The 15,422-nt window shown below is 40.8% G+C and overlaps 1 protein-coding gene across 2 annotated transcripts in view; it reads left to right on the plus strand.

Moving 5' to 3' along the window:
- Positions 1–15,422, plus strand: part of PTPRG (protein tyrosine phosphatase receptor type G) — a 414,402-nt gene that overhangs the window by 375,048 nt on the left and 23,932 nt on the right. For both annotated transcript variants that reach the window (XM_052776380.1, XM_052776379.1), the window contains one exon: positions 11,801–11,892. In XM_052776380.1, coding sequence (XP_052632340.1) covers positions 11,801–11,892 — 92 coding nt within the window. The remainder of the gene's footprint in view (positions 1–11,800; positions 11,893–15,422) is intronic.

The following is a 15,422-nucleotide window of genomic DNA, read 5'->3' on the forward strand; positions in this document are numbered from 1 at the left end:
AGGTTCATTTTGCCAAAACACATTCAAAGCTGTTTCTGAGACAGTGAAGAAACATGCTTTCTTGAAAAGTGAAAGAATCCAGTTATATTTTCCTTGATTTTATTCAGTAGACATGTGTGACTTCTTTCTAGAAAGACTCTTTCAAAGTACCCATGGGAACTAATATGAAAGGTTAGCTATTACATTCCTACAGAAAACGTTAGGCAGTTAGCCTTGCAGTCTGATGCTGTGCCACTGAAAAGAAAAGAAAAGAAAACATGCTATCATTTCCTCTCCTTTCTGTGGCAGACTAAGATGCATGTCCTGGCCACCTCACTTCCTTAGCAAGGAGCCATCCTTCCTCTCCTTCTCCTTTAGGGTAACAGGAGATGGGAGGTTTTAGTCTTAGACCCCCTGCGATGAGTTTTCACAAAAGAACCTAAATAGTGGAGAACTCTGTTCTTCCTACTCTGAAACCAGGAGGAGCACTTCCCTATTGGGGCTGGTTTTGGCAGTCAGTTTAGTGGTCCCACCATGCCTGCTCTCGTGTGATACCTCCTTAGAGCTTGTGAGGAAGGGGAGGGTGGGCTAAGCTGGACTCTGTGCAGAGCAGCGTCAAAACTTGGGAGATTATGAGCACAAGGCAGTGGGGGAAGAGAAGTTCTTCCCTCACAGAGAAGTCTCTTTGTCCAAAGTGTAGGGTTTTTTACTGTAATTGAGACAAATTTTTCTTAAAGAAACCAGCAGAAAGCTCCATCTTTTCATGCTGCCGTCTGTGTTGTTGAGATGGTGGTTCTTCCCTGTTTCAAGGGTATGTTTTGATGGTCAGTCCATTAAAGACTGGCTGTCATTCATATGAATTGTAATATAGGCTGAAGAAGTTCCATTAAAACTGTGCAGGTGGCAGGTACCATAAGGCCAGCACATGCACTAATGCTTGTCCAGCAGCCATTCTAGCATGTAACAACAAGTGACTGAGAACAGGAGAACATTGCCTTTTGGGGACATCTTCCCATGACTAGAGCAGCCGAGTTGTTGGACCACAGCAGCTTTGGGACTGACACGATGCTGCTGACTTTGGGACTGACACATGCTGCATCACTGCAGCGCACACTGTGGTCTGCTCAGGCTCTGTAATGCTAAGAAAGAGCTGCTGACCCCTGATAATGGGCACTGCAGATTAAGGCACCTGCTGAGCAAGTGCTGCAAGACACCTCGAGAAGCTTTGTAGTTAAAAATCTTCAAGACTGCTGATGAGCTCTAAGGCATGTGAAGAACTGGGCCTTAGACAGAGGTTTAGTCTAGTTGGATGCACAGGTGAATCCAGCCCTTGAATTCCCAATCTAATTACAAGCTTTTTGTGGATATAGTGGACATTCAGACACCTGCATACAGACATCCAAATGGAGGTGCCTTAATCTGAAGCCGAATCATACCTGGAAGGTCTTAAGAGAGAATGAACTGATGAACCTGAAGATCTTGGCCCTGACAATAAAACTATTCAGGCTACCAAAAGCCAAATCACCCTCTGGAAGTGCCTCTCTGTGTATGTTTGCCTATTACCTCTACAGGGAGTCTGTAATGAGGCTCAAAGTTAATAGAGATAAATTCCAGCTTTGTTGGCTTTTTCCAAAGGTGGGAGATACTGCCTGGAAAGATCTTGTGGCTCTCCTAAACATTTTCCTTCTTTGGAGATGTAGAAGAGGCCTGTTTTTCCCCATATACCTGTTGCTAAATGACAGTCTTCTCTGCTGTCAGCTGCTGCTCCCACATAGGCAGCCCACTGAAATGCTTTAAAAACATTAAATGATAAAATTCTCTTTTGAACTGACTGCAACTGATGAAATTATAAGTGTCTGAACTTTTCCTCTGGAAGCTGCCAGAGGGTGTGAGAAAGTCTTACTTGCTATGTTGATCCTAGAAGCAAAATAGAAGTGGCATTTTCACAAAAGCAAGTTTTTCGAAGTAACCTTGTTAGGTTGTGAAACCCTATCCTTACAAAAGAAATTTGAATAGATCCCCGTGGGACCACGCATCTACCTCCTACAATTCAGTGGACCAACTTCTACTCTCAGTTATGAGCAAGCAGCCACACTGATGGCAATTTAGGGCACTGTGTCTAAAGACGTTTAGTAGATTTGCCCACCTACAGCATGCCGTGAGCTGCCGGTGGGAGGAAGCTGAGCGGGTTTGGGTTGCCTGGTCCTGGCCCAGGTGTGGGGTGGCTCTGCCAGGTGTCTGGGAGCCAGGCACAGTGATGTCCTGACACAGCTGGAGAGGTTTCAGAAGCGGTGCTGGTGTCTCTGCATGCCACTGCTCTGCTCCGTGACGTGTCAGCACGCTCAGAGGTAGCTTTTGTGTTTATTTCTGTGCCGCATTCTGCTCTTCTTTAGGCGAACCCTCTGTTTTCTCAGGTCTATGAACTCTAAAATCAATCTGCCAGCTACCTGCAATAGGCACACAGTACAACTTTTCAGGTCCAACATCTAAAAAAATCTTCTTGTAAGGGAACGATTTTACCCATTTTGTATTTCACTTCCCATGGTGTATGTGCTTAATTATTGTGCATGAAGCCACATCACCCATAGGCGTGTGCTTATCTGTGCAAATTTGCTCTGAGACCCAAATCATTATCATTATTCATAATTATCTGCACTGCTTGATCTGGAGAAACACAGGACAAAGGAGATATCATTAACTGAGTCACCCACTGGATATTACAACTGAGGTATAAATCTAAACTCATATAAGCCTTGCGCCTGACAGTAATGCATCTGTAATCAACGACAGATTTCTGAAGCTCTCTTGCCATTCAGCCCAACAAAATTATTTCTCCATATCTTGTCTCTTTGCCTCCACACTCAGTTAATTTTCGCCACATCCATATCATCTTTGCCTAGATCTCTTCACTATAACATTTGGTCTTGGCAAGATCTCTTTCTCAGCAAACCAGCTCCTCTTTCTTGTTGGTTTGGGTTTTTTTCCATAGCTGGGTCAGTATCTGGTTAAAATGTTTCTGGACTTGATCCTTTTTGGTAGGGTTGGATAAGTAAGAATAAAAGCAGCATCATAGCTGCAGACCTGCAGCTGTGTTTTGCAGCACTGCAAAACAAAATGCATCCCTTAACGGTTTTCCTTTCTTCTTATCACAAGACCTGCATCACAACAGCAGCGCAGAAGTGCACCTCTGTGCAACTTAGATGATACCAAATAGCGGAACTAGCACAAATTCCACTTCTACCCTCCTCCTCTTCCTATCCTTTGTTTCAGAGCTTTCCTGCTCTTGGGTGGTGCATTGTTCTGGAGCTTGCTGGGGCTTTACTGGTTCCTTGCCCAGCCGATGGTCACAACAGATGCTGTGGCACTCCTGTCAGCAGCACTTGTTGTGAGATCAGTACAGAGATAGTTGAGGCTTGACCCTATGGCAAAACTCAAAGCTCTGCATAGTCTTGACCACAGTCCGGGGAAACATGGCTCATAAAGAACACAATGGCTGGCCAATACAGATGATTCATTTAGCATATTATTCCAGATGTCTTTCACCATTTTTAGTATAAGTAAAATGTCTCAGATGTGATGCCAGTTATTTCAGCTGTGTCTAGGCTGCAAGGCTCAGGAGCACTTCCCAGTGCTTGGATCGAGGTACACACAGTTTGAGGAGTAAAGGGCAGTAAATTATTTTTTTTAACTAGTATTGGAGTTTATGAATACTGTATTTAAAATAACCAGTGGCAGAATCTGATGGGGAAACACTCTCATGCTTCTTCAAGAATGACTCAGTGTGGGTGCATGAGCCCAGGAAATAGTGGAGTAGCCAAGTACGTTGCAGTGAAAAGGTGTCTTGACCACCTCATGCAGTCATGCAAGGGTGTGGAGGCCAATGCAGCCATGACCCTCCTTCATTTCCCTCTGTCTTCTCATGGTTACAAGAAGGACTCCCACGAAGAGTCCATCTTATTAACTCTTAGCTTCTCTTAAATCTCTGCATAATTTTGAAACCTTCTTCCTTATTCCTTCAACAACCATGGTTGCCTTCAACCTTTCCTGACGAACATCAGTGGTTAGACTTGGTGTGTTTTTCACAAGCTCAGTTTCTGCACTTCTGGTATCTTCTGCTAGCATCCACCCTGTGACAAACTGTTTCTATTAAGAGACTGTACCAAGACGTATCTTATTTGACAAGGAAACTGCAGGTTCCCAACAGAGGCTTGGTATCTTACTTCTGCTAAGATGTAGCTGTCTCGGGTTGGATCCCAAGAGCTAAAGAGCAGAGCACCAGGACACGTCTGTGGCCATTACAGCGACAGTGTACTACTAAGCGCACAGTGATCCTCTGTGCTAGAGACTGGCAAAGTACAAGGAAAAGCGCTAACTGCAGCTGAGGACTTATTTCTCAAGGGCATGAAGCTCTTCACTGAGCACAGAGGTAGTGCTCTTCAGCTGTTTAAGACCTTATTTCTGCTTTCTGCTCCCTGCGGATTTATGTTCCAGCACCATATTGTGAATTGTACCTATCTTCAGCTTCAATTAAATTCATGAATGCAATATTGCAAACACAGCCGTCCTCTGAAGCCAAGAAAACATCAAGGTATTTTAGGGAACATCCACCTTCCTTTTTCTCTGCTACAAACTGCTGCTCCTGCAGCACACTGAAGAATTTATGGTATGGTATCTAATCATGGTACTTGTAATGGAGGCTTCAGGAGTTGGCTAAATCACCCAAAATCATGTTTTCGTGGTGGCCATGTGAAATGCGGATAGATCCTTTTCTGAGAGCCGTCACACTGGGCTGCAGAGCTCTGGAGTTGAACGTCCATGTGCTTAAATGTAAGGCATGTATGTAATTGATGGCACGATTGGGACCTGAGGATGGAAATGTGTGAGATTAAAATTGTATTCCTTAGCAGGCAATACCAAATAAGATCATGTTTAATGTCTGTGCTAAGGGAAAATTCACATTATTTCATTCTCTTGGACTGAAATTGGTTTTTTGCTTAAAGGGAAGAAGTGTATTGCTATTACATTTATAATTAATGATAACCTAATCTAAGATTTGTACAAGCAGATTTAAACTGAGCTCTTATTTTGACACGTATAAAATTTTATCATTAACATCTTTATATTCCTGACTGACACATGGCTAATAGCATTGTAGTAGATTAAATCTTGAAGCAAGAGAGATGAATGTAGCTACAATATTACACAGGTGATTTTTCATATTCTGCTTTTTCATGTGTCTCCCCTTTATCAGAAACCTGCCCTTGTGTTCATTTGACTTGATTATAACAAATAGATAGCAATTATCTTGCTGGAAGGACTTCTGTGTTTTTCTTTCAACATGCCTGCCTATCCAGGACTTTCAAATGTATTCGTAGTGTTCTCCATGCCTTTTCACTTTGAAAGGCGTTTTTATTAAAAACAGTACGTGATAAACACATGATTAGAAAAATGTGAGCATTAATGAGGAATAGTGTCCCCAATAATCAACTCTTAGTAATTTATTATTTAACTTACTTTAATTTGTAATTTGTCTTAATTACTGAGGTCAGTGACTTCAGGAGGATGCCAGCCTTAAAGGGCTTCAGCAGGTAGTTTGATCTCCTAGAATGAAACCTACTGTATTGCCTTTTTTAGTGCTTATGCGGATATGATCTCCACAGAAAGCAGACACCTTCTCAATACTAAGGGTTTTTTAATTACTTTGTTTTATCATAAATTAATTGATACTCATGTTATACAAATAAAACTGTTCTTATATTTCTGGCCATTTTTTATACAGCAAACAATGTGATCAGTCAGAAAAATTAATTATTCCAAATTAAACAGAATGGCTTCAGTTGCGTTCTTATTTTAAATAGTTAAGCAAGGAAAGCCAATACACTGCAGAATTAAAGGCTCCGACTATATAAACGTGTATAATTCAAATGCATTAAGTCTAAAATGGTTTGAAGAAAGCTGGGCGCCACTCAAATTCAGTCAGTGCCAAAATTTGAGCTGCATGTGAAGTTTCTGACCCCTGTAAGTGTGTGCACTTCAGAGTATACACTCAATCTGTAGGTTCAGAGATTTTTGTCTAAGCTTGTCTGTAGAGGTGAACACCTGACTTTAGTGGAGTTGATAGGAGTTTTTCAATAACCTCTACTGGAGCAGTATTTTACCCAAGGGTATGCTATTAATCCTTGCAATATTCTTTATGATCAGCCACTTTTCTAGAGACAGACCAAATACAGAGGTACTTGGGCTTTGCATCCCCATTTAGTTCTGTGTGTTGTGTGCACTTTCATATTGCGTGGTACAGCTGCATAGATCCTGCTTAAATCTGGGCTACGAGTGCCCCATTGCTGGTCGTGGAAATTAATCTGTTGGAATGCACTCCACGTGGTTACTTGGTTACAGTGCTGCATGTGAAGGCAAGCTTTTGCTATAGCTCTGCAGCCTTCACCCTGATACGTATTGTAGCTTATGGAGGGGCTGTTAGACTCAGTTTTAAGTAATATGCATCCCAAATATTGATGCTAGGTATTCCAGCTGCTTGCGGAGTTTTTCCATCCCTCTTTGTAAAAAATAAAAATCCATGAACCCCACTGAATGTGGTTAACAATAAAATAAATATATTAAAAAAAAAAAATCCTGGGATTGCATTCAATGTTCTCTCCAGCAGTGGAGAATAAGAGAGTGGAAGATGAATCGACATCCCAGGGTCGAGTGCTGCTGGGAACAGAAAGGTGCTTGTTTGCTATGGATATGGGACATCATTTGTCAGATATGTTATTTTTCGGTGAGTTAAGAGCTCAAATCCAGTCCTACTATAAGCTTACTGGTAGATACTGCTTTCCAATCAGGAAAACTTTTTTGCAGAAGGTGAGACCTGTGAGGATACGCTATTGAGAGTGGACTCTCCAGGATTAATGTCATTAACAATGTCACTGGTTTCATGATTGTCATAAGCCAGGTTAGGTTTGTGCTACCTTCAGAAGGGGCAGTTTCCCTGTCACTTTACTGTTCCTCATGGTAATGAGTAGGGTCAACCTGTCTACCCCACTGACAACTAATCCTTCTTCCCCTTCCTTGCAAATCAATTAATCCTTTCTTACATTCATCAGCCCGATCAGCAGCCTGATTCAGTTCACTGCTCAGCCCTGCAGGCAGGGAGAAGGGAGTGGGAGAATCCCCCCATCCTTTGGCTGAAGCCAGCTGTGAAGAGCACACTGAGAATTGATGGAGGTGCTCCTGAGATGCAAGGGATGGCACAGGGTTGCTGAGCGGTGCAGTAAGTGGCTGCTGTCGGAGCAGATGGGCCAAGCCACGTGACAGCTATGGCACATGAATCCAGGTGGCTTTGCAAATGAGAGACTGAAGTGCAGTGACTAACAAACAAATGGAATAAGCTTTCACATTAAAAGTAAGGCATAAGATACATGGAGTATATTGGATTTAATAGACTGGGTAAGGTAATAGCTGAAAAACAGAAAGCATTTAGAAACGCAATGAAAGACATGGAAGAATTTTCTTACCAAGACTTCTTCATGTGTGTCAAATGTCTGGTCTTCAGAAACACCAAAACTCCAAAATAGACAAAGATAATATGAGGAAGCACTTTGATTTTGACCTGCTGGATTAATTCCTGACCCAAACCCATCTATTCCAATCCAATGCCCCTAAACTATCCAGTGAGCTTTCAGGCTATAAATGAATCAAAATGAATCTGAGATCTTATTATGTGGAAACGTTGTCTCTGGTATGATACCCCATTTTTCTTTTGAAATTGGCCCCTATTGCTTTAACATTACAAAGGCAGGTTATTAAGTGGGAGATAGAGGAAAATCCTTCTGGGTAGGATTGCTAATTGTCCAAACTTTAAAGGTAACCCTGTTCGAACTTCATTGCTTCTATACATTTCAGGCTTCTTTTGAAGGTGGCTGTCTTCTGAAGGAATGTATCGAGTATGCTGCATTGTCAATTGCCATTTCTTAAAAAATGAGGTGCAAGTAAAGGTTTTCCTCTACAATCTTTTTTTTAAGCAAACATGACTTTAATCTTGGCATTCTCCCTTTGTGGCAGGAAATGAGCTCCACTGTGCTCCCTTTCGGTTTTGTGGTTTTGATACTCCTCTCAGGCACTTGTCTTGGACCAGCAAGTGAAGATGGGAACTCCACTGAAGTGTTAAATATCTAGCATAATGATTAAACATATTCCCTACCTGTCAGCTTCAGTAGTGTCTGATTATAAAGAATATTATTGTAAGTTACATTATTAATAATAATGAATATATATACAATTATTTTAAGGTTCTGGAGACTTTTGCCCCTGTCCATCTAAGATTACTTCTTTCTCTGCATAACACAAAGGGTTAGTATGTTAGTATCGTGCCAGATTCAGCTCATATTTTGTAGACAAGTAAATCCAGCATCACTTTATTGACACTGATAAAACAGATGGCAAAACCAAGCTAGACAGAACTGTAATTATATCTGTGATGTTAGAGGTGAAGGTACGTTATTAAAACATTTCCCTCTTCTCTTTGAATAATGTGTAGGTCTTGCAAAATGTAAGCATCATACTGACAATATCAAATGTTGCTCTAGCTTTTGGATGGGTAAAAGTATATGGTGCAAAAGGGAATATGTGCAGAAGAACTATGAGAGCTCCTAATTAGCCATTATAGGATTCCATTAATCTCTTCAATCGACTAAAAGAATTATAGTCATTGAAGTCTATTTGTCTTAAGATGGAAAGAAGGCTTAACCAAAGCCTTTGGACTGACGATAGTACGAGGAAAAGCGTATTCTGTGCATCTAGCTACATCTTTTGGTTTTCTTCGAGAAGGTCACGGCCATCTTCAGATAACGTCAGAGCAGATATCATTCAAGAGTGCTGAGTATATTAGTACATATTTTACCGGAGGTCTGACAAGCCGCCCATGGCTAAGCACGCATATACCCCAGCTAAAGTAATTTGTGTTCCTGGGTGGGAGTTTGGAGTTGGAGGTCAGAATAGAAAAATACAGGCCCAAATCACTTTCACGCTTTTCTGTTTCATTGGTTGGTGTAATAGCCCATATCTTATGTACAGCTGCTTCCTTGTGGCTATCAGCAGAGGGCAAGGTGGGCGTACGGGGGGGAAGCAGCCGCGTCCTGCGCAGCTGCGGGCTGCCTGTCCCCTCTGGGCTGCGCGTGTCCCTCGAGGGGTGGCCTCTGCCTGGCTTCTGCGCAGAAGCTGCCAGGTCTTGCACGGTCAGCAGGACCGTGTTATCCCAGCAGTTTGAAAGCTGGAAATCCTAAGCGGTTTTTTGAGTTTCTAACGTTTGTGGTTGTGATTTTAATCTTCCTAATAGGAAACAATTACATTTGCTCCAAGAAGGTTTTCCTGAGTTTATGGGCAGCTTCAGCAGCATAAGCTCCCTCTCACCCAGTGAGCTCATACGTCAACAGTATTTCCTATTTAATTTATTTAATGTTTAATTGTTGCCCATGTTATCAAATAGGATAAGAAACTGAATTGGGTTAAGGCTTCTGGAGGGAATCAGAAGTGAAAATGCAGAAGAGGAGAAAGGGAGGAGAAACAATAAAGGACAGTGAACAACAGAGAGGTGAATTAGCAGTGGCTATAAAGGTGGAGACATACTGCCACAGTGCAGTGATGATGATAAAAAGAAGACTAACCATATTTTGCCATGGATCTCTGGTGCAGACCCATCCTTGAAATTGGTGGGAATTCAATGGACCAGAGAGCACGTTATCTCTAATGTATTTTTTGGCTCACAGATCACAATTAAAATTAAATTCTGCCTTCTGCAAAATTAAATTGGACACACTGGTCTGCTGCAATGAATCCTTGATCTCGGTTGGTCTCAGTTGAGCTAGACTACTCAAGAAAAAAACAAATGATAACTATGGAACTTTCCTTGTGAGAGTACATGAAATTGCTATCATAGCACAAGTTATTTTCAAGGAAATCTAGGATGTATGGGTTACTTTTCAGGAGAGGATAGATTGTTTTACAGGCTTTTGCTATTGACTGCTGTTCCTATAGATCATTCCATTCAAGTGTCTTGGCTGCAAAAATATTAATACAAATGTTGTTATGAGATGATGATGTTCTCAATATTACATAGAATAAATGTTATCACTTAAATATTTTTGAAGTGCCAGCTTTTCTGCATGCTGCAGCTTTTTGCTAAGCTGAGCATACACTTGTCAAATGTTTTGAATTCTGTATTATTCAGTAAATGAGCATGTGGTTAATTGAAATAGCATTACTATACTGGGAGGTGATCAGATTGCAAACGTATCTTTAACAATTGGCTCTTGTAAATAAAATAGAAGAGACCTGATTGAAATCTGAAAATGTCAATAGATGCAAAAAGCCACCTTAGAGCGTTACCTGTTAAATAAGAGTAGAGAAGTAATGACATGGTCAATATTAACTGCCATCAGCTGGAAAGAAATCAGATTGTCAGGGATCTATAAAATTCATGCCAAAGTAGAACCTCATTTACACATACAGATCTTCATACCCTTTGCTAAGAAAAGCATATGTGACAGCTTAGAGGTTTTAGCTGCCAAAGATCTTTCACTCTGAATACAGTAAATGTCACATCTATTTATTTATCGTTAAATTTTGCTAAGTATCTGTAGAAATATTTGGATTTTTTCTATCATAATGTAGATGTTTAAAAGGAAAAGAATCCAGATTATAATGCAGCTGTAGCACCAAACCATATGGCTGCTAAATGGGAGCAAAAATACACTACTGAATTACTGGGAGTAAACATAAACTGGATGCAATCTTCAGAAGAATATTAAATGGAATATATAAATACCAGAGTATTGCCATAAAATCATGCAATCAGACAATAGTAGCCATCAGGCAATAGATTATTTCACATGCCGAAAGTAATCACAGTTGTATAGCAATTTACGTTTTCTAAATACCAGACTGAAAATATTAACTAATGAATCTTGGCAAGCACAGTGTTTCCACCAACTGCAGTGGTGGTTATAACAACATCTAGGCCTTTTTTGAGAGAGAGAGAGAGAGAAATAAGGCAGCCATCCTACACCCCAGCTTTATTAGAATCTGTCCGGAGTCCCAGGTGCTCAAAACAGTCTTGTTTGTCTTTAATTCAATTCAAGCCTTTGTCTTCTTTCTTTTAAGAAAATGTCTGTGGGTGATTTATTGGTATATTGGGTGGAATTTGCACTGTGCTGAGCAAGAACAAATGGTCCGGTGGAATACATATTCAGTGTTATGAATAGTGTCTGGCATGAGAGAGAACTCAAATTAGCGTGGGTGTTGTGTTGCCTGTTCTTTTGCTCAGAGACAGTTTCATGGCAAGTCCATTTGGATTCTACATTGTGTAAAAAGGAAAAAGTTAATAACTTGCAGGAGAAAAGCCTGTGTGTCTGTTCAGCCCGGTAGAAACTTACTGGGGGCAATTGACAACTGTACTTTCCTATTTTGGGTCTCTTCTGTTGTTTTTTATAAAATGTGGAAGGAGAGGAGGCTTCTTCATCCTATCCACAGCTATCTTCAAACTGTGAACAAGAACTAAATGATCCTTGAACTTCAATTGGACTTTGTAAACTAGCATCCCAGGGAATAGACTTTCAGTATTCATAATTGTATGCTTAGAATTAGAAATGAGTTTATGAAGAGTTTACCTCAAAATTGGTCAGATTTATCAAGATTTCTTATTACTGCATGTTGAACTAGCTCTGCCTCTGGCAACTCAGATCTAAGTGATAGAGTGAAGACTTTCTCTCCTGAAGTTTTATATATGAGACAAATAGCAACTCTGAATATCTCTTTCTTTCTACAGATGATATGGAAGCAATTCCAGTCAAGCAGTTCGTTAAACACATCAGTGAGCTGTATTCTAATAACCAGCATGGGTTCTCAGAAGACTTTGAGGTACGATTTAATGATCCACCAATAAAATATTGTTTTCCTAAAGTTAATTGTGTATTAATAGTTAGGGACCATGTGACATCTGTGTGATGCTGCCATGTCAGGTAAATGCAGTGCTCAAATGTATCAGAAGAAATAGGGAAATACCAATTTGCCACCAGGTACGAGCAGTGTGGGACTGGACATTTACAGATGCTTTCTAACCACCTTTAAGGTGCCTTTAAGGGGTGACCCTCCTAGGTTTTTATTAAATTGGAAAAGCTGCCTGCAATTCCCCATGAACAACATGAAGATAAAAGCAGTTGTTTTCAACTCTGGGCTTTTCTTATAATCTGCAGATTATTTTACTCTTGTTGGCCCAGAATTTGCTCCTCTTAGTCACACCAAGAAGTCACATACCCCCTGAGTAGCCCAAAAGGAGTAAAATGGTGTTCACTATGAGTAAAAGTAGTAGAATTTGGTCTTTTATGAAAACCCAAACTATGGGTCAGTTCCTGGAGTCCTTGTTCATGCTCTGTTCAGCCAGGAAAGATTGCTGTTAAAGTTGTTGGTTATTTTGTTCCAGTAAAACAAGGAGAAAGGCTTCAGGATTTAGTTGGTGGTATTTACCTAATCTGACTATTTTAAAATTTGCATACCTGTTATGCATTTGTTACCTGTTTAGGACAGATTCTGACCTATAAATCTGGTATAAATTGAAGGTAATTCCAATGAAGTGAAGGTAGTTTTCCACCTCTGCGTTACCAAACCCATATTGTGCAAGCATGATAAACGTCACAGAGTATGAGGACGGGCTGCAGAGTCAGGCCTTAATACGCACAAATCAGTATTCTCTGGCTAGTTTTTAGGCATTTCTTTCGTTAAGTCTAATCACAGTCACTGCTGAACTTTTGGAAATACTGAGAAGCAGGAGGAGCCCCAGGAAATGATGCTGCATGTGCTGCTGGCTTCCCTACCAGCAAAAGGAGGTGTGTTTGTGCACTGCATGTGAATCAGAGAGGCAGTTCTGCTTACAAACAAGGCAATGAACCAAAATAGGTGGCCTAATATCTACGGCTTCTTTGCTTACTGCAGTAAAGACAAGACTGTATGCAGGAATTTTTTTTTTAATGGGATCATTTAAAACATTTATTGTTGCTGTTTGGTTACTGTCTATAAAGAGTGGCTGCTTTGTCTGATGCCCAAAAACCGTTGTGTAAGTTAGAAACATTTTGTATTCATGAGGAAGGCAAATGTGTAAGGTGTTAAAGTGATTTAGTTCAATTGACTGCTGGCTGGATGGCTGAGCAGGAATATTGAGGCATTTAACAATGTTGATGGTATTCAGGACAAACATTTATTCTCCAGAGAGTAGAATTTGATCAGGATGATCAAATGCGACTCACTCTTCTCAATTATTTATGAATTGCGACCCCAGCGCTATTCATCACAGCTGGGTTTTACACCATTTAATTATTCAAAATAATCAGCAACACATCTGTAAACTTGGTCTGGCTTTAAGCAGGCTTTGCTTCAGCTGTCGCAAAATCACTGCTATTAACAAATGTTGGACACCTTCTGCCCGTGTTTTAGCAAAGAAAAACACTGCTCTAATAGCCTTATTTTTCCCTTCTTCCTGGAGCTCCCTGCTGCGAGTGCCACGCTGTGGCAGCCAGTTGGAGAGATAGCTTTGGCCAATTAGTCCTGTTCTGGGGAGCACAGGGTCCCCTCTGAAGAGAAGTTGAACTCCCCCGACTGCACTGCGTGTGCCAAATTCTATTCTCCGTGCTGGCTTAAAATTTGGAGCGTCTGCTTTGAAGTGAGTATAGCTACTCCAGATGTATTTCTCCATAGCTGAGGTGTCAGCTTCCTAAAGAGTAAATGAAATCTCCTCCTAGAGTAAGGAGAAGGAATAGGAACAAGACAATCACTGTCTGGGATAAACCATCCGGCTCCCTTTCATTGCTTGTGTTCTGCCCTGCTGACGCCTCGTGGGCCTGATTTTCTTCCTTATGGTTCACAGCGATGGGACAGAGGAGTGAAACCTGGGATTTTTCACAGAGCCTGTAGGTAAAATGTTTCTCAAGTGCCTAAACTGACTCAGAGATCAGAATCCCAGTTTGGAAAGTGGCTGAGGAATAGAGGATCCTGAGGTTACATTTATACAGTAGCTATTGGAAGTGGCTAGCGGTGTAAATTCTCATGTCTGGTCAGATCCAGCTGTGGTGTATGTCCTGGAATTGTATCTGCCAGCTACATGTTTTATGGAGAAACAGTAGGATTCCAGCTGAAACAGAAAACCCAATGTTACAAGGCTGCTAGCCTTGGGTGGAAGGTACCACAGCCATATCATGCCTTCATGCCTGGGGAACTCCTGAAAAGAGGTATTGGGTTCTGCAGTCATATGAGCGTTTTACAAAAAAATCTGCTGCTTGCATCTAAAAAGAAGAGAGAAGAGGATGGCAAGGAGATGCTGAAAAACTGTGACCAATACTACAGCATAAATAAGTCTTCCCAAAGGTAGCCAGCACATGGGAATTTTTTAAAGGAAAAAAAAAAATCAAAAATCTCTTCAGAAATTTCTGTGGCAGGAGATTTATAGTGGAACCTGTGAAAGGAAAGACTAAGCTAGGCACACACACACTATGCACGATGTAGAAGGTAAACATTCTCCATTTGTTTGTTGCTAGTTTTTGGTGTAAGTCTCTTCCTGTGTTTTTGGCAGTGTGTCGTGGGTTGTATTGAGTTGGTTTTTACATGAAGATTCCTTTGAAAGCAAACTGTGTGAATAGTCCCTCTTCCTCTTAAAATGAGCTGTAATTACAGGTAAATATTTTGTGAAAGTACTTAGGAAGCATTTTATGTGCAGAGGAAAAAAGGACTTTGAACTCACAAATCTTTCCTTGGAAAGTACATCCAAAATGAATCCTTATTCCCTTTGGGTAATCATAGTGCAAGTAGCCAGCTTTATTGTCTGGTGATAGCTGGGCTTTCTTGTATATACAGAATTGTTAAGATTTCCTTTGAGTCCTATGAATTTTCAATTTTTTATATAAACTAGAAATATAGGGCCCAATGTAATACTGAACAACAAATAGCTTTTTAAAATAAAGTCCACGATCCTGCATTGCCAGTTCTGGTCTCTGATATAACTCTTTGATTTCTGCCTTGGAATTTGTTCAACCTAATACTGAAAAAAGTTCAAGGAGGTTTTTTGGCTTGCTCTCGGACGGCTCCAGCACCCTCTTGCTATAGCATACAGGTTGAGGCACCACATTTTTACAGGGCAGCACTGGGGCAGGGTTTGGTGGCAAGACTGAACAGAGACTGAGAGGCTTCCTGAGCCAGAGATTATATCTACTCCTTGTCTAGCCAGAGATTTTCTTGGCATCATTATGTTTAATAGTCTTTGATAGACCTTTCTTCCATAAATTTCTAATTGCCTCTTGAACCCTTCTAGACTTCTGGTGTCCAGAGCATCCCATGGCAATGAATTCTACAATTTGTTCCACAAGAACGGACTTCCTTTTGCTTTTAACTCATGCCTAATAACT

This window comes from Harpia harpyja, chromosome Z (genome assembly GCF_026419915.1).
Source record: "Harpia harpyja isolate bHarHar1 chromosome Z, bHarHar1 primary haplotype, whole genome shotgun sequence".
Classification (NCBI taxonomy): Eukaryota; Metazoa; Chordata; class Aves; order Accipitriformes; family Accipitridae; genus Harpia; species Harpia harpyja.